Source organism: Haemorhous mexicanus, chromosome 30, assembly GCF_027477595.1.
Source record: "Haemorhous mexicanus isolate bHaeMex1 chromosome 30, bHaeMex1.pri, whole genome shotgun sequence".
In the NCBI taxonomy this organism is placed as follows: Eukaryota; Metazoa; Chordata; class Aves; order Passeriformes; family Fringillidae; genus Haemorhous; species Haemorhous mexicanus.
This window is the reverse complement of record NC_082370.1, coordinates 346,570-371,200: the sequence shown is the minus strand read 5'-3', so window position 1 is coordinate 371,200 and position 24,631 is coordinate 346,570. Positions and strand designations below refer to the sequence as shown.

The 24,631-nt window shown below is 43.3% G+C and overlaps 1 protein-coding gene across 1 annotated transcript; it reads right to left on the bottom strand.

The window, feature by feature from the left end:
- Positions 1-3,941: 3,941 nt before the first annotated feature.
- ADRA1A (adrenoceptor alpha 1A) lies at positions 3,942-23,436 on the bottom strand. The gene is made up of 3 exons (XM_059870662.1): positions 23,165-23,436; positions 20,386-22,016; positions 3,942-9,469 (listed from the first exon to the last, which is right to left on the bottom strand). Exons 2-3 carry the CDS (start codon positions 21,266-21,268, stop codon positions 8,961-8,963), a joined length of 1,392 nt encoding a protein of 463 aa, XP_059726645.1. The 5' UTR covers positions 21,269-22,016; positions 23,165-23,436; the 3' UTR covers positions 3,942-8,960.
- Between the last annotated feature and the right edge of the window lie 1,195 nt (positions 23,437-24,631).

Here is a 24,631-nt window from a genome sequence, read left to right as displayed (position 1 = left end):
ACTTGTTCTCGTGAGGCTGGACTCGCAATTCTGTCCCCTGGTGGCAAAAGCTGCATTTGACTTCTCCTCCGAGTCACTCCAGGGAGCTGTGACGGTGAACCCGCAGGTCCTTCGGGCCTCTCAACCTTGAGCTAATGACTTTTAATAAAGACATCAAAAAGGAGAGTTGTCTCCTGCCCTGTTTATTTCACGAATGATAATGTGATGCTGAGTTGGCCTCACTCTTTCTACATAACCACTGAAATGGTTACCTAATTGCTGGTAATTTTTTTTGAGATTGTGTTCTCATTAATGAGGAATTCTCCAGCTTCATGTTGAGGACCCAGAGGTAATTCCACTGCAAACTGTCATGCAGCTCCTTGTGACTGACTTCTCAATATGGATAAGGAATGCTGGATCTGTTTCAATAAGTATTTTTAATTGGGTTGAGGGGAAACAGAATCAGCCCTTCATTATTTTCATTATGGGAGGCATTAATATTTTTCCTGTTTTTTTTTTTTTTCTCTTTCTCTATTTTGCCAAAATATGTCAGGAAGAAAATGCCAAAGAAAAAGAAAACATACCCAGAAAGCTTCTATCCATCATATACTGTGTTCTCCTGAAAACATAACAGAGCATTTCAGTTATAACAAACTGTAAAAGCTGAAAGATGTGGTGTGGAAGTATATTTGGGAACAATCCCCAGCTGAAATTAAATCCCTCTCCTTATTTTTCTACCTCTCTTTTCAAGATTTCAATTAAATACTTAGAAATGTTTATGTAGAATTTCTTTCCCATCTCCCTGATGCAAATTATGCAGGATCTCCTTGCTTTGTGAGATGGGTTATTAGAATAAAGGAGCATTTCTAATTGTATCTGGAATCTTTCCCTGTTGGAGCTAATCATTATAGTGAGAAACCAAACTAGCAGTGCCACATCACTGGTGGCCTGTCCATGAAGCTGCTCCAAATCTATTTGTTTCATACAAAAGATCAGTGGTATTCCCCAGCCAAAACTGGGGAATCTTGGTGTTAATGTTGATATCAGGGAGAAAAAAAAAACCCCAAAATTTTTCCATGGTTACTCTGACATTTCTACAGCTTCTGATAAAAATCAGGGTCTGGTAATTGTCTGCTATTTCATTATGTGAACCAGTGGGTTTAAACAAATCCAGTTTCAACAGAAATTTACTGCAAAAACTTCAGCAGCATTAGGCCATTAAGCAGCTGAAGGAAAAACTGGTTGTTTACTTCTCCTGTAATTGCCAGCAGTCACTTGTGTTGTTAGAAGTGTTTGAATCTCAATAAAACTCCCGACTGCTTTGACCTTTGCCTGCAGCTTGATTAGCAAAACAAAAGATAAGATTTTTATCTTGCAGGGGCCATGATTAGAACTGTCATAGAATTTCTCTTGAGGTCTGAATCTTGATTAAAAAAACCTTAATAATAATCTAATAGACTTGAGAGCAGAATCTGTCTGGGAAATGAAGCAGTGACATCATCACCAGCTGCCCATGGGTGGGCAAAGTATCAAAGAAACATGAGGAGCCATAAAGGGGTAAACCAATGGCAAAAAAGCACAAGCAGAATTTGATTAATTCATGTCCTTGTAGTGAAATTAAACAAATACACCACGATGTTTTGGTTTTCTCTCTGACATATGTCAGTTTTTCAAAATCACTGATGGTGTTTTATGAGACTGGGCATTTCTGGGCCAGCTGGGATAAATTACACCCATTACACAGAAGGGAATTTTGGACACTGAAGAAGTGGTGACTCATGTAAGATCAAAAATTCACTACCCTGTTAGGAAAATTGAATCCTTATCCAAAATGCCAGAAAATGTGACTCCTTCCCCTACTTACCTGGCAGGATCCGGCAAGGTAGGGTAACCTGTAATACAAGGAAGGACCTACAGCCCCATTACCAAGACTGATGATGATGATTGAAATAAACAGGGCAGGAGATCTTTCTCCTTTTTAATGCCTGTATTAAAAGTGATCAGCTCAGGGTAGGGGGGTTGACAGGTCCGCAGTTCCCTGCTGCCACTCCCAGAGAGTGACTCGGAAGAGGAGGAGTGTGCAGTTCTGTCCCTTAGAGAGCAGAGCCGGGAGTCCCATCCTCGCGAAGGCAATGGGGGTATACCCCGGCTTCAGTTTGGTTTGCCGGTTCAGGAGTCCTGGACCCGACTGATTTCTCTAACTGGGGTGAGTGGTGACCGAGGTTTTCAGCTCTCTGCCAGCTTCGGACCTCGCCCCTGCTGTCCAAGCACTAATTTGACCTCTCAATTCTGTTTTGACTCGTTTCTTTTGGGGTATTTCCCGGGATTTGGTGGGGGTCCCGTCCCGTTGCAGTCTGGGTTGAGACTATATTTACATGTCTCCTGAGATCTCCTCGCCACCCACTGTCCGGAGGGGGTTTTCATCCTCTTGGCAGCAGGCAAGTGTGGTACTGAAAAAAGAATTCTCTACAATAGAGAGTTACCGACTTGATACTCAACAGGTCATTACAATATTTAGCCAACAAAAGAACTCTCCAGGCCAGTGATCAGTTCCCAGCTTAACTTTAAACTCAGCAACCCCTTAATAAGTAACTCTTTTTTTACTCATAACAATGATGATGATGTGTAATCTTAGCGGAACTGGATTTAAATTACAAAGCCAAACAAAAATGCAAATTTTTATTTAAAAATTCTTTTATCTGACAGCAAATGTGGTGGTCACAAGGGCATTCTAACACTCCAAGTTATTCCTTAGAGTTGCAAGAGGTTTTGTGGCCAACTGTAAGTTCAGGAGGGAATTTTTTAGAGCAAGGTCTGTGTCTATTAAAGACTAAATCATGGCCCTTCACTGAAGCTCCCAGACTCTACTGCAGCACAAAATTATTCAGGATAAATGCACATTTTAATCCAGAAAGAGAACAGACCTGTGGAAGAAGCAGGAGTGTGTTATGAAGAAAAAAAGGGTTACCCATTTTTTTCCCGAAGGTTGTAGAATTATAAGTTTAACCAGTTCTGGCTGAGGGGAGTGCTTTGTATGTTGTAATCACCTGTTAAGTATCAGGTCGTTAACCATCTATTGTTGAGAATTCATTCCATTGTATCAGCATCACCCTGCTTGTGGCCAGGTGAGAGAATGGCATCCTCCGCCTGGAAAGGAGGGAACCAGGAGTTGATAAGCAAATAAGGCAGGCCCCCACCAACCACAGTTAACAAACCCCTAAACCAGCGAGCCAATATGGAATTTAGAGATCAAAGTAGTGTCTGGACATGAGGGGTGAGGTCAGAAGCTAGCAGAGACGCTGAAAACCTTAGTTGTCCCTCGCCCTAACTAAGAAGATCTTAGCTGGGATCAGTACCTTAGATGGAAAACTCAAAAGTCAGGATCCAGGGGTATATAACCCCGCCTGCTTTTGTGAGGACCGCTCCCCAGCTCTGCCCCCTGGTGGACAAAGCTGCATTTGCCTACTCTCTCCTGGGAGCTGCGACGGTGAAGCCGCAGACCCGTCGGGCCTCCCAACCTTGAGCTGATCGCTTTTAATAAAGGCATTTAAAGGAGAAAGATCGCCTGCCCTGTTTATTTCAGAGGGCAACTGAGGTTTGATTTTGGTTTGTTTTTTTTCATTTAAAGTCTATTCCAGAGTTTCCCTGTATGAAATTTCCCAAGGTACAGTCAGGGCTTTCGAGGTTCCTGGGGCATCAGCTGTTTTTGAAATCTGTCTTTTCCTTCCCTGTGTCTCTGTTCTCCCTTTATAAATCAGGAAATAATAACTCAGCACTTGTCTTTCCCATTTACATTCTTGGGTGGATGACGATTGTTCTGCTGGTGTTTGTTTATAACAAATACAGCAAAATTAGCTGGATTTCATCTGGAACCTGATGTTTTACTGTAAGCAAACTGAAAGAGCAGAGTGAGGACCTGGGGCCCAAATGAAGTTGTTCAAAATTTTTTTAAGAACTTCAACTTTTTACAGTAGAAATATAATTCCTTTATTTGCTTTGCACCTTGCTCCTACTAAACCCAACTAAGATCAGAAGCATTGGGAAGAATCTCTACCTGATCCTCTGTCTGAAATGTTTGTTGAAAGGGAGAAGACAAATCTGTATGAATAATTTGGAGGAAAAAACCAACAAACCAGACTTACATCTCACATATCCCAAAGTACACATTCCCCCCAATAATTTATTTGTTCACCTTAGCAAGATTTCATATACATTCAGTATTTTGTTCAGGGAAATGACCAGCATGAACTGTTCAAACATGATAAATCTGGAAAACAACATGCAGAAAATTCAATGACACAGGAATACCCCATTCATGAAATGCAGTGCCTGTTTCAGGAGAAATCTTTTAAAACCAGCCAAACTTGTACAACATGCAGGCAAAAAGCAGCAGGCAGAAGAGAAAAAAACCATTTTTTTGCAACCAAAGACTGGCAAAAAAAAAAAAAAAAAAAAAAAATTGCACAGAGTTACTGTCAGGAAGAATTGAGTATTCAATGAAATTATGAAATTCAGGGAGGTTTTCCATCATTGGCTGAGTGGACTTGCTTTCAAAGTGGGAATATGCTGAAATGCTAGGCAGGTTTTTGTTTTCCTACTTCAGAAAACAGTTTACTTGGGCTGGATTTTGGCTCCTAATAAGAAATTTGGATTAATGCAAGAAAGTCTCATTCTTTGGATGAGATGTTGTGCACTGTAAAAACATGTTTATTTTTACTATTAACATGTGGAGGTTTTTGACTCTGAAAAAGACCTTGATGTTACCATGATGATAAAGGAGAGGCTGTTACTCATCCTGGGTTTGAACCAGTGTTGCACTGAAAGAGAAATGTTCATTAAGTGGAGCTTTGAGCCTGTTGTGGGACTGACAGATGTGTTATTTCTCACGTGATGGTTGCCATCCATAGCTCTTCTCCTCAGCAATTCATTTCCCCTTAAGCTCACATTTGCTATTTTCTCCTTCTCTGTCAACATGAGAAATATGCAGTGTGCTCTGCAGAGAAGGAATGACTTTTCACTCCAATCCTTGGGACAAATGCTCCATCTCCTCCTGGGAAATCAGAGACTCAATTACATCTGTCAAGCTGGGGGGAAGATCTTTATTTTAAAGCACCACAGTCTACCTCTTTAGTGTCTTGTGGTTTTTGTAGCAGTCATATATGAAATACCTTCACAAATATTTGAGTGTGTGAGAGGTGTGGACAGAGAGCAGATGCTGCTGTGAGAGCAGCTGGCTCATAACCTGTTGGATTTTTTCTGGCAAAGGATAACACTGGTGCAGGTCCCAGATTTGCCTGGAGCTAAGTGCAACACTTTGAAGACCAACTGGCTTTTCTCTTTGGCTCTGCTGTCAGAAGAGATCATTCAGGAAAAATTGGTGTCAACAGCCTGTCCCTTCGAGTTTGTTTTCAACATTGTCTTGCTTATCCAAACCATATTAAGACAGGAAAGAGGATCAAGGTATCTCTGGGTAGGATGTGGAGTTAATTACCCAGTATGGATTCAGCCTGGGACAGCTGAAACCTTTCTGGATGGATCACTGAGTTGCTCTGTGCCTCAGTAGCTTTATTTTAAGATGTAGTGCCTAATAAAACCCCACTGAGCAACAGTAGCTCAAGGCCGACAGGCCCATCTAGAACTGGGCACTTCCACTTCAGCAAAGCAATAAGAGCTTTTTAAACTGACTTCTACCAGTATAAGATGTTGAAGCCTGTCAGTGTTGCCTTTCAGAAAATTGAAAAAGTCAGGCAGGGAAATTTTGTAAAGAAGCTTTGTGAAATCCATTTTTGCTTACTCCAAGTAGAGAAGCAAGAATATTCCTGCCTTAATCTTTCTTCTTTTCAGTGCTATGGATTTCCAGTACATTAAGGCCTGGCAAAGGAGAATATTCTTTTACGCAATGCACAATTTAACCTTGGAGTTGGCAGAGAGAAATAAAGAATATAGAAATGAGAAGTCATTTATTTGGATGGCAGGCAGAACTTAAATATTTTGGATTTGAAAAATCTTGTGAAGTACACAAAGCCTCAAAAACATCAGATAGTGTATCTGAATTGACTGTGGAAACTGGACTTTCCTTGCCCTGGGATAAAGAGGGGTTGGTGATCTCCTTCACCTCAGGCTGTGAAAGTTAGGAGTCATCTCTGTGATGCTCCAGCTCTCAACCCTTTACAGCAGAGATGGTGCTTCACCCAACATGGGAATCTTGGCTGTCACTCCCAACAGAAAACCCTGACCTGAGAGGATGGTGGGATGTCAGAGCCATCCTTCAGAGGTTTCAGGCAGGACACATCCACTGCCAGGTCAGTGTGGATCCTGGATGTGGCTTTGAGGGGAACTCCTGGCATTCCACTGTTCCCACTTCCCATCTGGCCACTCTCTGATCTCTGCTCTGTGCTCCTGCAAGGTTTCACATGACAGAATCCTTATGCTGGAAAGGTTTTACAAGTGGTGATTGATGTCCAGCCTCTGGGAAAACTTCTTATCCTGTTCATGCTTTAAGACAAACAGATACATTCAGCCTCTGTGACTGCAGCTCTTTCACCAGTGCCAAGTTCACTTTGAATAACAGAAAAAAATGGGCTGCTTAAATCTGCACTCTTTTTTTTTCCTGTTTCCTAGAGCTCCTTCTATGTTTTTTGGGACTTCCCAGTCTAAATATCCACCAAAATGACAAGTGCCAATGACCCTTCTTGCAACAAGGGAACAGGGCAGTTGTCCTGCAGAAATTCTCCGAGGGAGCCAAACAAATTATGTGTTTGTTGTTGCTGGCAAACCTGGCAGCCAAACCAGAGGTGTGGCTGGGACCAGGCTCACCTGATGCTGAGGACTTGGAGATTTCAGAGTAACTGGACACAGAGACATTCTTTAGAATCCATTTGGTGACAGAAAAAAAGGATGAAGACGAGACCAAGACTTCATTATTCCAACCTCTGTCTCTGCCACGCAGGAGAACTGTGCTACATCCATGTCCATCCTGACACTGCCAGCAGCAGGTTGACTTATTTATCTTCATCTTACAGGGTCAGATTATATTGCTGCATCAGAATTGCTCTGGATTCAAATGAATCCAGTTGTGGAAACCTCCATGTGTACCTCCACAACAACTCCTTGCCTGACACCGTGAAACCTCAATAAACCTGGAATTACTGCAGCAACCCTGTGTAAATCTCCCAACTCCAAAGAATATATGTCAAAAAGGGTCTTACTGGTCATAAAACAAGTATTGGTTGTAAAATAAGACAGGGTTGGGCACCAAGAGTGTGCAGTGAATATTTTAAATCTTGCCAGTCTTGCTCAATTTAAGGATTGTTTTTTTCAAAATTCAGGTTTTGTCCAAATACACATCCCACATATCTGAACCCTGTGAGACTGGAAACCTTGGCTATGAGTCTCATGTGACTTTCTTATGAGATTTCCAGCTTTTCTCCTTTTGCTCTTGGCTTGAAGTACCATGAGAATATTTTCTTATATGGTATTTCCACACTTTTAGCTTCAAATTCTAGGCCTGAAGAATCTTAAGTGTGAGGTGGATTTCTTATTTAAGCTAAAACTGGGATCATGCGACAGATTTGTGTTCTGTGAGTGCATAAATAAAAGACACAGGAGACAAATTCTCTTTACATTGGGGACTTAATACTGAGTGAGAGATAAATAAAAAATGATTTCTCATCAACACCACCAAGGTGTTGTTTCAAGAACCTGTCCTGTGATAACGAACCTTATCTTGAGCCGTTTCCCTTTTCAAGGCAGTGGATCTTCAGCACAGCATCTGACACAGACAACAGTAGGGGCTCATGTGCTGTTTCAAGGAGCTGAATTCTTACTTGGCAGGCTCAGGAGGAGTTATGTCAAGAGCGGCTTATTTCTAATATTGTACAGAGAATTCCTCCCACTATTTCTTCCAGATGCTGGCCGTCTCATTTATTTATTTATTTGGATTAGCTGTATTAAAATATAACATGCTTCCAAATACTTTGCTCCCAAATTCCCAAGGGATGGTCCTTTCTCATGGGGATGGACATTCTTAAGCCTTTTAACATGTTTAACTCCCCCTGCTTAGAACAAGGAGAAAATTCCTGACTCCAGAGTACCAGGATCTCATAGACAGCTTTGAACACTTGGTCACTTCCTGACTTGAAGGAGTCAGGAAGAGGAATGTAGCAAAACACTGGGCAGGGAGACAGGAAATATCTGTAGTTTTTCCAGTGACTGTGGCGCTGATCTGGCTATCAAGTACCTGAGCAAAGAATTACTGAGCCTTTCAGCAGGTTCCTGATGGACTCAGAAGATGAAAACCAAAAGGATAAATGCAAATGAGTTCTTTGAGCCTTGTTTGATAAGGACTTACCTAGTTTTGAGTTTTATTATATCTGCATCACAGCACATGGATTGCCTGAACATACCAGGTACACATGCAAATTTTCATTTGGTATGGTGTGGAGATCAGGGAGGCTGATTGTACAAAAAGGAAAAGTTCTCCTTGGTCTCTGAAGCTTGGTGAAGCGCAGTCACTTGGATCAAGTTTTCCTTGGCAATGGAGTTGACTGAAATCCACAGGTGAGGTTTGGCTTTATGGGGAGGGGTGGAATCACAAAATGGCTCTGAAGGTGGAGCTGCCAGAGAGTGTTGAGGCTGAAATCAGCATAGGGTCTTTGTGGTTCTCCCTTTCTCCTCCACTGCCTAAATGAGAGCAGTGGGAACTTTAAAGGAGGAGAATAAAGGGATAAAGCTTTTAATTGCCAAGGAAACACCTGGCAGATGCTGGACTCTCAGAATAACATCCACTGAAGCCATGCACTATCTTTGAGGGGCTCCATTCATGCTCCCAGCACTTACAGACATCATTCCTCTAAAGATTTGGCCTTGCTTCACCTGTTCATACCTGGATCCTTTCAACGATCATGCCTATTCCTACTTCCCCATAGAAAGAGTGACATCCCATGACGTCCCCAAGCTGCCAGCCTGGTGCACCCACCTGGTTATACATCCTCCCCACTCTCGCTCAGGGAGATTGAGTGGATTTTAATGGTTGGCACTTTGCAGTTCTCATGGACAAAACTCCCTGAAGTGCCTGTGCAGCAGCATTCCTGCAGGAACCCTTTGCTCTTGGCTTTGGCAGCTGTGCAGTCTTTGGAAACAGCATTTTTGGTGGGCATGCCCTGCATGGCGAAGATCTTCCACTCGCAGACCCCGTCTGACTTGGAGATCTTGTAGAAGGTTTCTCCTGATCCCACAGGGATCCTGACCACCCCTTTGCCACTCTCCATGCTCTGGCCTACAGGATGATTGAGGTTGAAGCTGGGGGTTTGTTTCATTGCTGACTGCTTCCTCAGGAGGCACTGAGCTCTCAGGACATTATGGAACGCTTTCTTGAACTCTTGACTTGAGCAAGGATAGATGATGGGGTTGATGCAGCTGTTTAAATATCCCAGCCAAAATGTTATTTTAAAAAGTGTGTCCGGGGGTTTGATTGCAGGAAAGAAAGAGCCTAAAATGGAAAATACACAGAGTGTTAGGGCAGAGGCAGTGAGGAATTGCAGGTAACCAGAGAAACTAAAACACTGGAAAAAATAAATAGGATTCTGTTCTGTCTTGAAAAAATTATGGTTAGAAACACAATTCCTGCAGGAACGAGTGTTTCAGGATCTGTGGTGTCATACAATTACATAGATGTTCCATCAGAAACCATGTCAAGAGAGCTATTTTATAATTAGAAGAATTATATTCCCATTTACAGCTAGAGAGGCAGCCAGAGGGCTGATTCCAAGGATAGAGAAAAATTCCTTCCTCAGGGACTCCTAATTCAAGATTAATTACCCAAATGACAGCAATATCTTGGAGGTCATCACAAGGGGCTTCAGATGGCAAGAAAAGGCCACCATTTCAGAAGGGTTAGAGAAAAAAGGGATTAGAGTTGACTGTACTACAGCTAAAAGTCTTTGATATTAGGAAATATTAGGTACTGATATTCCCTGAAACCTGCAGAAAATCTAACTATCCACATCCTGCCTCATGGAATGCATCTAAAATTGGGAGAAATGAAAGGAAAATTTCCTTCTCATATCAAGGGACACTGGGGAGGGTCTCATAGGCAGACATGAGATGTGTGTATATATTTTAAAATTTTAATTTTAATTTTTTTTAAAAAATTATTTTTATTTATTTATATACACACATATTCTGATATATATTTGCAATGTTACCTTCAAAAGATGATTCAAAGAGCAAGAACTTTCTTTACTGCTTTCTTAGTAAATAAATTACTTAGGCATTTCTTTTTCTATAGAATGATGAGTTATCTGCTGATATAAAATCTTGCAAACATTTTTCCTAATGACAAATCTTTGGTTTTATAAAAAACAACCAAAAAACAAAACCCAAAAAACCATCCAGAAACAAAATTTACTTGTTTTGAAATTTATACTCAAATTTGTAATAAACGGGACTTTTAGCACTGACAAATGCCTGTCTTCATGCTTCCCCTGGAAAAACTGTAAGCATGTGGAAAGAAATACTGTGGAAGCTTCAGACATCAATACATCCATCATCCTCTGCAGTTTAACCATATCTGGGAGCAGCTTCTAAGCTTTGCAGGGCTTGATCTGTTGCCTGGACCCCTCGTGGCAGAAGAAGAGCTGTTAATGCCCTCTGAGGATGCTCTGAAATCTGAGAGCTGCTCAACTGCTCCGCCCTTTTTCCTCAGTCTTTGTCAAACAAAGCTGCAGCACTTCAGCAAATGCTTTCGAGTGGCCGAACAATTCTTAGGGTGGTTTAGCCTGTGCGGGAATGCATTAAAATCCTGCCTGGGCCAGAGACACTCCTGGTGCAGAGTGATTAAACCTGTTCATCCCGCTGAACACGGGATCTGCGGGGTAACGTGGAGCAATCTTGTGGTGGCAGCAGCTTCTGCGCCCTGAGCAGAGCCCATGGCCCAGGGACACTGCTGCCAGGGAGGCGACAGGACATGGGACAAGGTGAGAAGCCTTGCAGGGGTTTCTGACCTCGGACCAGGTGGTGTGTGCGTGCTACAGCAGCAGAGAAGTGACACCAAGCCAGGATCATCGCAGTTTGGTTTGGGTTGGGAGGGGCCTTAAAACCCATCCAGTGCCACCCCCTGCCATGGGTAGGGACACTGTCCACTACCCCAGGGTGCTCCAAGTCCTGTCCAGCCTGGCCTTGGACACTTCCAGCGATCCAGGGGCAGCCACAGTTGCTCTAGGAATTCTATCCCAGCCCCTCTCCACTATCACAGAGAAATTCCTTCCCAATATCCCCTCCATCCCTCCCCTCTGTCAGTTTGAAGCCATTCCCCCTTGCCCTGCCCCTCCAGGACTTGTCCCAAGTCCCTCTCCAGCTCTCTTGGAGCCTCTTTAGGGACACTAAGCCTTTCCCAAATCTGTCACTTCCCCATGCAGTGCAGAACATGCCACAGGAGCTCTGTCTCTGTACTGGGGCAGCTGAACCTTTGATTGCAGCCTCAGATATGACCTTGGCACCAAGCATGGGTCTCACTGCCTCTGTGGTAGCTTCTGGTTGCTCCATGCTGGCCCAGGTAGAGCAGTTTCATTATTACTTTCAATATCAACCAGATTTTAAGACCAAAAAGATTTTGCTAAAGAAAACAAATGCTGTTTTGCAGTGAAGCACAAGCAAGCACACATATCCACAACCTAAATTTTTTCTCAGCAAATTAATGCTTCTCTCCTTTAGTGAAAAACAACTAAATAACATTCTCAAAGAACTTTTTGGCTGAAGTCATTGGCAGACGAAAAATAATGAAAAGTTTCTAAATGCCCAAATCATGCTCAATTTTTTGGTTTGTTTCCTCATTTAAATGCTGGGTATCTGCTGCTTTCCCATTTTGTGGTGTGAGAAAAGGTGAACCAAATCCCAGAATCAGCAGTGTGAGGCCAAGTGTAAAAATGGGTAAACAATAACAATTTCTGTTTGCTGCAACTCCTTGTGCTCTCCAGATGGAATGCAAGGGCTGTGCCAAAGTCTGATAAAAATAGAAAACAGCCAGTGTCAGAGTCTGTCCCTCGCTCTTTTTGTGGGGTGGGATCTGCATGTTAATTTATTAATGTAGCCTTTTTTGGTTCATCAGTGGAGACACTCGTTGTTGCCTTGGAATAACACACAGTGAAAGAAAATGAAGGAGCTTTAACAGCACAGAGACTTTGCTATCTACAGATCCCACTGCACACTGGCTTTCAGATAATCATGGAACAGTTTGGATTGGAAGCGAAATGAAAGATCATCTAATTCCAGCCCTCTGCCATGGGCAGGGACATCTTCCACTATTCCAGGATGCTCCAACCTGCTCATGGACACTTCCAGGGATGCAGCAGCCACAGCTTCTGTGGGAAATCCATCCCAGTCCCTCACCACCCTCACAGGGAGGAATTTCTTCCCACTATCTAATCCAAGTGTACCCTCCTTCACCCCAAAGCCATGCACTGTGTTATCAGTGCATGCCCTGGTAAAAACTCTCCCTCCAGCCTCCCTGTAGGGTGTGTTTGACATTCAGGGGCCACCAAAATCTTTGTCTTTCTATTGCAGCCACACAGTTGCCTCTGTAGCTCAGAAATATTCCCTAACCTTTCCTGTTGGCTACCTGAGTATCTAGGAAAAGGGGAAAAATATCTTATTTTCCAAATCCTTGAGGAATGTTGTTCCTCCCCACAAAATCCCAAGAATGTGTCCCTTTCTTGCAAACCTTTAATATTCACTGATGTTGTTGTGATCAATCTCAGTGGCTGATGGATCTGGTAATAAGCAGGAGGCATTTTCAAACCTGGTGACAAAGTAGTTTGTTCAGTGCTGAGCTCTCAGAATGGACTGCTCAGGTCAGACGAACTCAAAGGAGAAATAAAACAGAGATTTTGTGGGATTTTTTTTAAACAATGACCATAATTAATCATGAGATTAAACAAGCATGTTGAATTATGTATTTTTTAGGGTGTATGGTACACGTTCCGTACAAAGCAGTGAGCACTGGGAAAGCAGGTGGAGCTGGGATGAACATTTCCATTCAATCCTTTACCATTTGGTGACTGCCGTTCATGTCAGTTAAAGTTTGGACACCTGGACACCATCAGCCAGGGCTGAGAAAACAGAAGTTTTGCACCTAATTCTCAGAGCAAATTTTTCCAGTCCTCTCACGTCAGACCAGGTGGAATCACAGGTGCCATCCAGGTGTCCTCTAGGAGAGCTGGAGGGTGAGCAGCAGCTAATATATTACGTTTTCACCCTTGAAATTAATTCTCTGTGCTATTCACTGGCCTTAATATCTTCCTTTGCCTACTGTCAGGAATTAAGTTGTAAGTAGCAGCAAACCTGATTAAAGTTTAAAGGCTTCACCTTATGCTGTCCCTCTGCAGTCTGTGCTGGAGGAACAGTAAAGAAAGCTTCAAGGGGTCTTTTAATGCATTTTGAATCATGGATTGAGTAAATGACTCTGCAATTCCTGCTTTGTTTTCAAAATATTGAGGAGACTCAAGTGTCAGTAGCACAATACAATTGCTTCTTGTAAAAGTAAATAAAATAAAATGTACTATGAGCCTCCCGAGATCTTTTGCCATTAAGTATTTCATCACTCATCCCTGGAAATGTCAGGATTGCATTTTGTTCCCACATCTTTTGTTTTCCAGTTTTTCAGCTGGAAATTTCTTCAGCTCTGAGAGGTAAGTTTGCCACATCCCTCCTGGTGAGTAAGTGCTAATTCATTCTCAAAACTGTTATTTGACTTTGTCATTTGTCACAAGAGCTGCCTGATTATGGGTTGTTTAAAAACCAGCCCTGATGTCATGCATCATTTCACTGATGGACAGCAGACTGGGTTTTGGAATCTGCCAGACTGTAAAAACATGTGTTATTTACTCTGCATCATTGCTGCCAGCACCATAGGAATCAGATCCCATATATTTGTGTGACCCATGAACCCTTTGTGGTGTTGAAAATGATCTCAGCTACAAACCCATCTGTACTACAAATCCATCTCAGCTATAAATCCATCTCTACTACAAATCCATTTCTGCTACTGAATCTTGCAGCTCTGTTTAGGTTTGCTGCTTTTTTCCCCTCTTTTTATTTTGTGTAGCTTAAATATGGTGACTGAGACAGAACACAGAGGTCAGATGGGGGTGATGCTGCTTCAGTGCATGGGGGAGGTCAGGGTTGTGTCCATAGAGAATCCCAGAATGGTTTGGAAAGGACCTTAACTATCCAGCGCCATCCCCTGCCATGGGCAGGGACACCTTCCACCATCCCAGGGTGCTCCAAGCCCTGTCCAACCTGGCCTTGGGCACTGCCAGGGATCTGGGGCAGCCACAGCTTCTTTGGGAATTCCCTCCCAGACCCTCGCCACCTCCCAGGGAACCATCCAATATCCCATCTAACCCTACCCTCTGGCATCGGGAAGCCATTTCCACTTATTTTGTAATTCCCTTGTCCCAAGTCCCTCTCCAGCTCTTGAAGCCCCTTCAGGCTGGGAACAGGAAGAGTGCTCTGGTTACAGGGAAACAAAGCTCAAAACTCAGGTCCTGGGATCTGCCTTGAAGCAGTCATTCCAGAGGGCATCACGTCTTCCAGAGCCATAAAGACCCAGAGGATGAAGCACAGAGGAGGAATGATATTTCAAAGGGAATTAACTGTGTACCACGGCCTCCCTAATCTCTCATGGCTCTACAAACATTGATAAATATGCTACATTTTGTATTCCCAAGCCCAGTGTTAGCTCTAAACTTTATTACCTAAGTGTTCTATACTGCATCTCAGGCTATGATTCAATCCACCCTCTGGAAAGTGTACTTATAAAAATAAGTATACCTAAGTATATATAAGATACACACACACACACACACACACACATATATATATATATATGTTGCTGCAGAGATTGAAAGCTGCCCCCTCTACAAACATGACCTCTCCTATATGCTCTCATTGTTCCCTTGTGGGAAGTATTTTTTATGGAACAAAAAGTGGTGTCAAGGAACCGTTGTACAGTAGGAAATGATCCAATTAACATAACCAGTACAAAAAAAAAGTGGTGATGCGAGGAAGTCTTGCACTTTCCAGCTGTGCCTCCCCAGGGCCTAGAATATGGTGGCTACTCCTGAGGGAAAATGAGAGGGACTTCGTGCTTGGCTGTTGCTGATGCATAATAAACAGACATAGAAGGAGGAGCGAGTTGGTTTTCCCTCCCAAAGCCCTAAATTCAGCTCTCTGTGGCACCATGAGGGTGTCTGGGCACAGGTGAGAGGTGAAAAGGTCAGGCAGCAGGAATGGGTCAGTCTGGGAACACTGCTCTGACAATTTGGATTATTTCAGACCTAATTTATGCTCTGTTTCATATTGTGCCCACTTAGGATGGATGATATTTCTGGGAAATGTCTCAGCAAGCAACTATTTCCAGATTTGTTGTGGGCAGCTGCAGATTTAGAAAGCTGATAAAAAACCATGGGAAGGTAAACTGAGGTTTTGTTACCCATGTGAACCCAAACAATCACATTGTTTCACAAATCAATGTAATTGTCACTCCAGTTCCAGTTCCCAAGCTCTTACTGCAGTGGAATGGGTCTGGATCCCATTGCTGACATTTTGGAGATATTTGATATTTGATATTTGCCCTGAAGCCCTCACTCTTGAAGTCATTTACTTAAAATAAAGCAATAATTTTCCTTTAAAAATTAAATAAAAAACAACCAGAGAATAGTTTGAGAATCTGAGTCAGTCTCAGGCTGCCTCATGAGTTTGTTGTCTGTCATGATTTTGGAATCCTTGGAGTCAGAAACAAGAAATTATCTCCTTCAGCAAGAGCCAAGTACCTCTCCCATTATCCAAATTGCAGACAAATCCTGACGTTCGCTCAGTGGGGTGGGAGCATCACTCACCACAGCCTTTCCATCACTCCTCAACCCTGAATTGTGATGTGGCATTTGAGAGCAAGTGGAAAATTACACTCCTGCTTCCTTCACTCTGGGGACTTGAAGGTGGTGGCTGCATGAGGAGGGAAATTCTGAGACAAGGATGAGGCTCCTGTGAAAGGTGACACACACAGGAGAGCCACGGGAGTGGCTCTCAAAGCAGAGCACAGCTGACTGACCTTCCTTCCATTGTTTTTAGTATAAATTTGTTTTAATATTGATTCCTCCCCTCCTTTGTTTTCAGTCACTGGGATACATTTCAGGATTTGGGAATGGTAGAGAAATGTTAGCCCAGGGATGTCCATGGGATCTTTGTCATTACCTGAATTATTGACCCAGACCAACAGTGCCTTTCCAGTCTGTGATTATGAAAAATGCCCCTTGTGATCAGCAAAAAACGTAAAGAAACCCTTGCCATGGAAATGTCTTGTCTGTTTATCTTCATGGCTGAAATTCTCCCCATTCAATGGTTTAACTCACACACACACTTGTGCTCTGTGACTCAAGGAGTGCAAGCATTCTTCCTCTCCCTGAGCTGGTATCCAGAGAAAGAGCTGGGGCTTTATTCTGAGGGTTTTCTTCCACTTTTATATCTTTTTTTTTCTCTCTAACTGAGAGAACACAGAAATATTAATGTGGGGAGTCTATGTTGATGTGTGTTGCTACTCTGAACCTTGTGACCCTCTGAGAGGTCATGTTGTGTCAACAGCAGAGACGGAAAAATGCACTTTATTTTTCTGGTTTATGTCTAATGAAAGGAGAGTGGTCCTCTTTGACTCTGTTAAAAAAAAAATACCACAAAATAGTAAATAGAAACCATCTGCAGACTGGATTAGAGGATTCCCTCGACAGTGTTTGTGTCAGTTCACAAGACTAATTTACTTCTAGACCACAAACACAGACACCCTCCAGCAGATCCTCTTTTTTTCTTTCTTAATCACAAGAATGATTGACAAATGCTAAAACCCTTCCTCTCCCTTGCACAGTTTCAGATTTTTTCCCCTGTGGCCTCCTAGCTCAGACTCTCCCTTTTTATTTCTTCCAGCTTTGGAAAGCAACACCTGCAAGTTGGTCCACAGAAAATAGACCACAAGCAAAGCTCTGAGAACTTGTTCTCTTCTGAGAATTTGTTAAGATAAATCATTAGTCCCAGGCCAGGACCGTTTTTGCAACACCCCCAACCCTTTTTTCCATCCATTCTGTGCATTTTTCCCTTCAAAACAACCTCCAAGCACTGTCTTTTATCTTGCTGAAAGGAAACCTTTTGAAGAATTCCCAGAACAACATATAAATGTCTTCCAGTTACAAGACAAGGTCTGTTCTATCACTTGTAACATGAAAACTTTCCATCACTGGGGGCTTTCACTGATTTCTGGGCTCTTCCATCTCTGAGTCTTTCTACCTCTGTCCATCTATCTACATATATCCTATATCCCTTTCTAGAAATTGCAAGAGAAGAACAAAAAGCCAAAAATGCCGCTTGTGATTAGGCATGCCAGAGGCCAACAAGCCCTGACTGCCCAGATGAGGCTGCCTCTGAGCCTCTCCCCACAAACCCCCTGCCCCTCGGCCCAGGAGCTGCAGGTAAGCTCAGGCTCTTCTCCATAACCCCCTCTAAGAGATGCAGACAGGCTCAAAGCTGCTTTTTCCTGTCTCTGTTTTGTTATTTTGTGTTTGTCTGGTGGTCACTGAACTGTTAATTGAAGCTGTCACTGATGTCAGCTCTGCTTGGTTCTGCTCGCAGGAATGAAAACCTGACTTCTACCAGTGGAAACCAAAGCTCTGACAACCTTGTGTGTTACAGAAGTTTTGAAAAGCAAATCTTGGCCTCACTTATATTCCTGCAACAGGATTATAATTTCCTGTTTTTTCCCACAAACTTCAAGCCAAGTGAGAAGGTGTGTTGGATTATTGGGCTGAAGGATTTTGCACAGAACCTTTGAAATGAAACTTAATCCAAGATCCTAAGAGAAAAAAACATTCCTTACACTGACTGCAACTGGTACCTTTACACTCCAGTTTCAATTAAAATAATTTCTTATGGCAGGGATACTCCAATTGTTTCTCCAGTTATTTTCAGCAACATCAGCCAACATGGATATTGTGTTTTTCTTGATATCTTTCCATCCCTCTTGCCCTTCCCATACCTACACCTCAAAGGCTTCCACCCCGCTTTATGATGCACTTCCATAAACCTAATGTTTCTTGCTTGGAAGCAGTTCTTGGCTGGTAGGGTGGATAGCAATAGATGTGGAAATCTTGAAGGTGCTGTAGATTACAATGAAATTAATCTAGGTTTGGGGAAGTTGTGCTGCATGGAATGATGAGCACAGTTGTCTGAAGAAGTTTCTTTAGCAGTTTAAGAATGTCTGTCTTGTGGGCGACCTGCATTGGGAGTGGTCTGGCTGATGAAATCATGGAATCATAGGCATTTAGGTTGGAAAAGATATCTTGGATCATTGAGTCCAGCCTTCCAAGTCCACCTATAAATGATGTCCCTGCACAGCACCTCCACATCAGTCAAATCCCTCCAGAACTGGTTGATGGGACCATGTTTTGGTCTGTCCCATGGCCACAAAGCTGCAGAGCTGGTCAAATTCTGGTTGCCCATCTGTGTATGCTATGAGCCTCCGCCAGGGTTTCAACAGGGAGGATTTTATACATCTGTAAAGTCAGATCCTGACAGAACCCCAAGACACTGTCAGGATCACTTCCCTATACCAATTGGGCCTGGGTAAAGGACAGACCTGAAATTGGTTCTTATCTTTTGCAAAGTGCCCAGCCTCAAAATGAGTCCTTGGCTTTTTTGAGGACTTTTTTAGTGCCACTCATCTATTTAATAATTTTTTTTGTCCTTAAACAAAAGCAGCAAATAGGTTTTGAAAGCCCTATAATATATACTTTAAAAAGACCCTGTAACCTCCCAAAAATAGAGAAAAAAAACCCCTCCAGAGTTTCTTTACAAGGGATCAAAGGAGGATACAAAGCTGGAGCCCAGAAGATTTCTTAAATGCAAAGCAAATTAATTAACAACAGTTCTGTGTGGACAATCACATTTGCAGATGAAAAGTGTGTTTAATGCATTCTCTCAAACCCTTTTTGAGTATGTTTCAGTCATCTTGGCAAGCAGCATTTCATCATGCTGACATCCTGGCCAGCATGAGCTAGGCCCTTGAAGGCTTCTCCTTAGGAAACAGTTCCAATCCAGCACTTCCCAGTACTGATCAAGAGGAAAAAATTCTGAATTTTTGGTTTTTTTCACATTAGCAACAGGTTTTTGCGTGTCTTGATAAATCTTGGTAAAGCCAGTAGGGGTTAATTAATTGAAAAAGTACAGTTATTTATTAAAGTTTGAAAAAACAGAATTAAAAAAAAAAAAAAGGAAAATAAAATCCCCAAATCTTTATTTTCATGTTTAGGTAAGACTGTTTTACCTTTTCTGAATTGTCCATATTGTTGTCTTACTAAGTAAAGCTTCCATAGAACCTTACTTTATTTTTCCTGTACAGCATAAACCCTTTCCATAAGAGAAGTCCTGAAATTGAGCAAGTCACAGATTTTAGTTTCCATGTTTGAAAAACCTAATATTTAATGGCAGAGCCCAGCCCAGTGTGATGAGCCATGTCCCTCACCCTCAGCTATAGGTATGGAATTAGTATTCTGCTTTTCCATGCTGCAACTGCATCAAAGGTAACTGAGCAAGGTGTAATTAAAATTCTAATTACTTCTTTATATTTCAGCAAAGCAGAACAAATCCCCAGCTTTGCTCCACTTTGGAATGACAACTGGAGAATAAATATTCACCTCCAGCATGGTGGCTGAGCCAGTGTTTGGCCAGTGGGCTCAATGAGTTCCCAGAAAAGCTGCAATCCAGAGCAGTATAAAATTAGTTGGAAGGACCCTCACTGATGTCTCCTGACTGGTCATATGAAAAATTGGATTAAAATATTAACTTTGCTTGGAGTTATGGTATCTCACAGGATGAATTTCCTGATAAGAAGCAGATATTTTTTCCTTAGAATGGGAATCATCAATGCTGAGTGCTTCAGGAGATCTGTGAACAGCTACTTCAACCCTGAATGTATTTATATTATGACCTTTTACACGTTTAAGTCACCTGGCTGCAAATATAAACACACAAACCCCTAAAGATCCTGTTCCTATAGCAGAGATGGTCACAAATATCTGCTCTAGTTCACAAAAGAGAATTTTCTACGTGGAAAAAGTACAAGATTGCTTCCCTAGTTTTCAGAATTTTGTTTCTCATCACCAGAGACCAGATTTTGTCTAATTTAACACTTGCGTTTTTTTCACGGTCCCTGCTTTGTGCTGGTGAGTGTTTTATTTTTTTGACAGCTTTGCAGTACAAAATTGTTCCCTCAGAGCTTTTCTGATCAGCGTTACGCCACCCAGCCACAAGCACAACCCTCCCTGCCCAGAAGGTGCTGGAACACCCACAGGGATTAGCTCTACTTACCAAGAGGCATTACTACAAAAAATGGGAGCCAGCAGAGAACGAAGCATCCCACAACTATTCCCAGGGTCTTGGCAGCTTTCTTTTCCCTGGAGAACTTGAGCAGGCGCACAGAGAAGTGGTGCTTGCTCTTGGGGTTGGGTGCAGAGCCTCTTGCACCAGGCATGTTTTTGCGGTGGATGCGGAGGGTCACCTCCTCGGAATGGGATTTCTCTGTCTTCAGCCCAGAGGTCAGCCCTTTGTTTTCCCTTTTGGCCACCACATAGACCCGGCAGTACATCACCAGGATGATGATCAGGGGGAGATAGAAGGAGCCCAGCGCTGAGAACAAGACGTAGCCAGGCTCCTCGGTGATCTGGCAGATAGTCTCATCCTCCGGGGCTGGCTCCTTCCAGCCGAAAAGGGGCCCAATAGAGATGACCAGGGACAGTGCCCAGACACACAGCAGGGCCAGGAGGCCCCTCCTCTCTGTCACTATGCTGGGGTACCTCAGTGGGTAGCTCACCCCGATGTATCGGTCGATGGAGATGATGCAGAGGCTCATGATGGAAGCAGTACAGCAAAGCACATCAACAGCTGCCCAGATGTTGCAGAAGATCCTCCCAAAGACCCAGTAGCCCAAAATCTCCATGGTAGCTGAGAAGGGCAGGACGGTAGAAGTCAGGAGGAGGTCAGCTACAGCCAGGTTGATGATGTAATAGTGGGTGACACTCTGGAGGTGTCTGTGGCAGGCTACGGACAGGATAACCAGGATATTACCCAAAACCCCAAAAACAATCAGCCCCCCTAGAATAACACCCAGTAAGATGGCCTTGGAAATGTTCACAGGCTCCACAGAGTGGGTGCAGTTGGAGCACGCGGAGGAGTTTCCAGGAAGGAAAGCCATGGCTGGTAATGTCCATGTGAGTCTGCTGAACTTCACCCCCTTTCCAGGCAGGAACAGTGACAAGATCAGGAAGGTCCTATAGGCAACATTTCCTTAGCCTTGCTGGGGAAAAGAGTTTTGAAGAATGTTTTAGAACTGCAGCACCAGCAGCAATGAGAAAGATCCAGAAACATATTAGGAAACCTACCCTTGCTCCTAAGCTTTCACCAGAATAACATGGTTGATACTTACCAGTTCCAAGTCAAATTTAACTCCTGCATTTTCCTTGGGGTGCACAAGTGGGGCTACAAAAACCTGAGGCTGTTTGTCCCACTTTCCAGGGCTATGTGATAAGAAATACTGGAGCTACAGGTTCAAATAATTTCTGTCTTTTGGGGAAGGTTCTGTATTTAAGGAAAGTAAATATTCCAAAGGGTCTTCAATTTAGCTTCTCCTGAGAGGAAATCACTGATGCTTTTAATTGCCTGGTGTTAGTCCTGATTCTGCCTTAAAATTGTCTTAGAAACCTGACTGGGTGGAGGTTGCTGCTGTGTCTGCTCAGCAATTTTGTTTGAGATGCCCATCACGCCCCATCCAGGGTTTAGGCTGTCAGTCAGAGCTTTCCATATGTGGAGCACTCATCAGTCGAGGTCCTGGGCTGCAAATTAAAGTTCATATACATCAGCTCCTGGCTTGCTCTGAGGGGAAGAGTGGAGTTTGCCGTGTGCACAGGGCCATGGTCTCGTGCTCTCTGCAGATCCTCAACCCCCTGGAGAAGACAAAAACAGGAACAATGCGATTCCCAGAAGCCACACTCGCTGCTAGGGTTCCCATATATGAATAGAGCAGGAGGCTATTTTAGGGTGCTTTCCTCAGGCTGGCTCCAGCCAGTGGAACCAACCTTTTCCAGCCCAGCACTGTTTAACAGCAACTGAGAGATCCAAGTGTGTTTTCCTGCCTGAATTTTCCCTTCTTTATGGGGCTTATTATCACCCACAGAGACCAGTTCTAGGAGAGACAGAAGCCTGCAGGACACAATTCAGGACTATACAAACTGTGCAGCAGATTTAGAAGCCCAGAATTTAATCTCAGGTTTCTTTAGTAAGCGAGACTTTTCCCCACTAAAGCGTTAGTCCAGCTGAGCTGCCAATTTTGAAAATCTATAAGGAAAAGCAGCTCCAAAGCCAAGCAGAAGACGTTGCAAGGAGCAAGCCTCATAGTGAGTGACACAACATTTCAGGGTATCTGGAAGCCAAGCTCAGCCTTTGCTGACTAAATATGGAGAAAAGGTACCTCAGATGGAAAAGTGAGGATTAGCCTGGGAACCGAGACCTGAGGGGCACAGAGAGGAGAGCTGCAAGCGGGAGCTGCAAAACCTTTCCCAACATCTCCATGTGGATATAGAATTTCCATCCCAATTATTAATCAGAGGTGGAAAACCACCACTAATACTGTGGGTGTAAAACCCCAGATGAGGAAGGACTCTCTAAGTGTCCTTTGGGATGAGTCCCTCAGATTGCGCTTTAAGCAGCAACAACTGTCCCATTTCCAAACCTTCATGCTGAACTTTCCCTTAGGCAAAAGCATTTCAAATTCTGAAGCCCCAAAATTCCAAGTTCACAGGCAGGGAGGAGGGGGGAAGGGGGAGATGGGTAGGTATCACACTGTGGGTATTTTACTTCAGTACACTAAAATGAAATTGGATCTTATTTTCTTTCCCATCAGATAAAACAAGTTGAGGAATAATCCCAAGGAAGAAAAGGACAGATTATCTAAGCACATACATGAAAAGGGAGTGTTGCACTGAGCATCTCTGAGCATTATAATTGTGATCATTACCAAATAATGCCCAGCCTGTGGAAATAGCTGGTGCTGGGAAGAGCAGACCCCAAGCTGCTGTGTCTGCCCCACACCCACCTCTTCAGTCTTCAGAAGGCAGCACAGTTCCTGTGAGCATCTGGGAAGGAGATTCTCAGCACAGCAGGCTCCTCTTTCATGCGGGGATGGGGCTCCGTGCCTGGAAATCCTCTGCTTTGCTCCCTTTACTGCCCCGCTGGTATTTCAGCAGCTGGCAGTGGGGCTGATTCCCTGCATCCCGCGGCTGTGAGGGGCTGGTTCCAGGCTCCCTGGAGGGATCCGTGCCTCATTCCGTGCTCAGCTCCACACTGCCAAGGAGCAGCAGGAACTTTGCTGCTCTGCTATGTAGCAGAGCAGTAGTCATACCATTACCGTAATTCACTGCCACTCCCGTATTGCCCAGAAAGAAAGAGCACCCTGAAGTGTGGTTTAAAATATTTTCTTTTTTTTTTTTTTTTCACTCGAACTCCTGCAGAGACCAGAGAGTGGAAGGCAGATAACAAACTGCTCATGAGTTAACACAACATTTTTAGGATCTAAAAAGACAATTTCCTGCAGGACAAACAGAACGAGGAGAAGAAGGCAGGACATACTGTCTGGGGATTCTACATGGTGGGACAAAGCACAGCTGACTGGAGATCGGGGTTTAAGGAGGAAATTCATCCAGCAGAATGTGCTGTTGAAGGGAGATTGATTTTTCACGTGGCTTTTAATTGCGGTTAAAAAAAAAAACAAACTTGTCCAAAGTCGCAAATGAAGAACAGATACAAAAGTGATGTCCTGAAGTGAAGGGGGCACAGAGCGGGATTTCATAGCCAAAGGCCAGCAAACCCTGTAGCCACAAGAGAGAAGATGAACTATGTGCCTATTCTTGCATGACAGACTCTCCATCTCCTCCTCCTGGGCAGTAACTTTGAGAGGGAAAGTTTGGGGTTTTGGGTTCAAGAGTTTCACAGACAGAGGTAAATTTGAGAGATGCTCAGATTCCCCCAGGAGAGTGCTGAAAGCAGATCTGCGCTTGTCAGCAGCCCTGATCACTGGTCCAACAAATTCAGAGTGCCTGCTTGCTTCTGTGATATCCATTGCTACTGGAGGAAAAATTTAAAAAGCAGCTCCCAGGAATGTGCAATTTGTGCAGGCTGGGCAAAGAGTTTGGGACAGTGTAGTCACCCTTATGGCAGCTCCAGCTACACCATTTGCTGTCTGTTAGAGAGTAAAAAACCCCATGAGAAGAAACGGCAAAGTGAAGGGACAAAAAAAAAAAAAAAAAAAAAAAAAGAAAAGAATTCAAACTGATTTTGAGGAACTTGCAAACTACAAAAATGAGGTGCTTTCTAAATGTTCAACTGCTGTTTCTCCACAGTTTTCTTGCCACATGCAGTGCCTGTTCTGTTGTACATATACAGAAGGTAGATGGCTTTTGGAGGTTGCTTGGAGGTCTCGTCCTTCTCTGGGTAACAAAGAGTGCTGGAAGAGAGCAAACCCTAAATGGATGAAGGGAATCCCGAGTTACTAAAGATGCTTAAA

Coding starts and splice junctions, on each gene's coding strand:
- ADRA1A (XM_059870662.1), bottom strand. CDS start 21,268: ATGGCTTTCCTTCCTGGAAACTCCTCCGCGTGCTCCAACTGCACCCAC. Junction 9,470..20,385: donor TTTTGTAGTAATGCCTCTTG/GTAAGTAGAGCT, acceptor TTTCCATTTTAG/GCTCTTTCTTTCCTGCAATC.